The sequence below is a fragment of the Nothoprocta perdicaria genome, unplaced genomic scaffold (assembly GCF_003342845.1).
Source record: "Nothoprocta perdicaria isolate Ctin4 unplaced genomic scaffold, notPer1 scaffold_9, whole genome shotgun sequence".
In the NCBI taxonomy this organism is placed as follows: domain Eukaryota; kingdom Metazoa; phylum Chordata; class Aves; order Tinamiformes; family Tinamidae; genus Nothoprocta; species Nothoprocta perdicaria.
Genome location: NW_020456198.1, coordinates 5,943,605 through 5,944,932, shown reverse-complemented (window position 1 = coordinate 5,944,932; position 1,328 = coordinate 5,943,605). Strand labels below are relative to the sequence as shown.

General features: G+C 73.9%; 1 protein-coding gene across 1 annotated transcript in view; it reads left to right on the top strand.

Annotated features, from left to right (window-relative positions):
* LOC112958698 (laminin subunit beta-2-like) overlaps nucleotides 1-1,328 on the top strand; it is a 16,010-nt gene that overhangs the window by 8,733 nt on the left and 5,949 nt on the right. The window contains exons 19-21 of the mRNA XM_026052617.1: nucleotides 262-577; nucleotides 664-827; nucleotides 920-1,144. Of these exons, the coding sequence (XP_025908402.1) occupies nucleotides 262-577; nucleotides 664-827; nucleotides 920-1,144 (705 nt within the window). The remainder of the gene's footprint in view (nucleotides 1-261; nucleotides 578-663; nucleotides 828-919; nucleotides 1,145-1,328) is intronic.

The following is a 1,328-nucleotide window of genomic DNA, read 5'->3' as shown; positions in this document are numbered from 1 at the left end:
ATCTATCCATCCATCCATCCATCTATCCATCCATCCATCCATCCATCCATCCATCCATCCATCCATCCATCCAACCATCATCCATCCGTCCACTTGCCACCCTGCAGCCTGGGGACGGACATGCTCTGCATCCAGCTCCCCCACCCATCTGTCCGTCTGTCCCTCCCGGGGGAGTCCCCCTGTCCTGCACGGGCGCCGCTCGGGCTGGCAGCCTCTGCTGTGCCTGCCCGTCCACCTCCTTGGCCACCCACGTCCCCTCAGCGCCCCCGTGTCCCCCTGCCCCGCAGCGGCTGGGTTGGCCATGCCACATGTCCCGGCCAAGTGCTGACCCAGTGTCCCCCGCAGCCTGCGCCTGCTCGCCGGAGGGCTCGGTGTCGGCGACGTGCGACGCGGCCAGCGGGCAGTGCCGCTGCCAGCCCGGCGCCGTGGGCCGCCAGTGCGACCGCTGCCAGCCCGGCCACTGGGGCTTCCCGGCGTGCCGGCCCTGCCAGTGCAACGGGCACGCCGAGGAGTGCGAGCCGCGCACGGGCAGCTGCCTGCGCTGCCGCGACCACACGGACGGGCGCCACTGCGAGCGGTGAGCGGGACGGGCGGCGGGACGCGGCCCCGCGCCGGGGGGTCCCACGGGACGGGCGGTGGGACGCTCACCCCTGCTCCGCGCAGGTGCCAGGACGGCTACTACGGGGACCCGGTGCTGGGCTCGGGGCAGCAGTGCCGGCCCTGCCCCTGCCCCGGCTTCCCCGGCACGCGGCTCTACCACGGCAGCGCCTGCCACGCCGACCGCGACACCGGCCACATCGTGTGCCTCTGCGCGCCCGGATACGACGGTGAGGGGCGCCGCGCCGGGGCGCCTGCACTGGCCGTGCTCCGGGGGGTGCCGCGTGAGCCCAGCACCCATGGGTGCTGCTGCTGCCCGCAGGGCCGCGCTGCGACCGCTGCTCCCCCGGGTACTTCGGGGCGCCGGAGATGGAGGGGGGCGCGTGCCGGCCGTGCCAGTGCAACAACAACATCGACAGCAGCGACCCGGGCGCCTGCGACCCCCGCACGGGGCACTGCCTGCGCTGCCTGTACCACACGGCCGGCCCCCGCTGCGCCGAGTGCCAGCCCGGCTACTACGGCAATGCCCTGCAGCGCAGCTGCCGGCGTGAGCGGCCCCGATGCCCGAGCGCGCCGCGGCGGGGACCGGGGCCATGCAGGGGGTGGGGGACCATTGAGGGGGTGGGAGCTATCGGGGGGTCAGGGCTGTGCAGAGGGTTGGCGCTGTGCAGGGTTTGGGGTCACCTGTGGGTTCAGGATCATGCAGGGGGTTGGGGCTGGTGGGGTTCGGG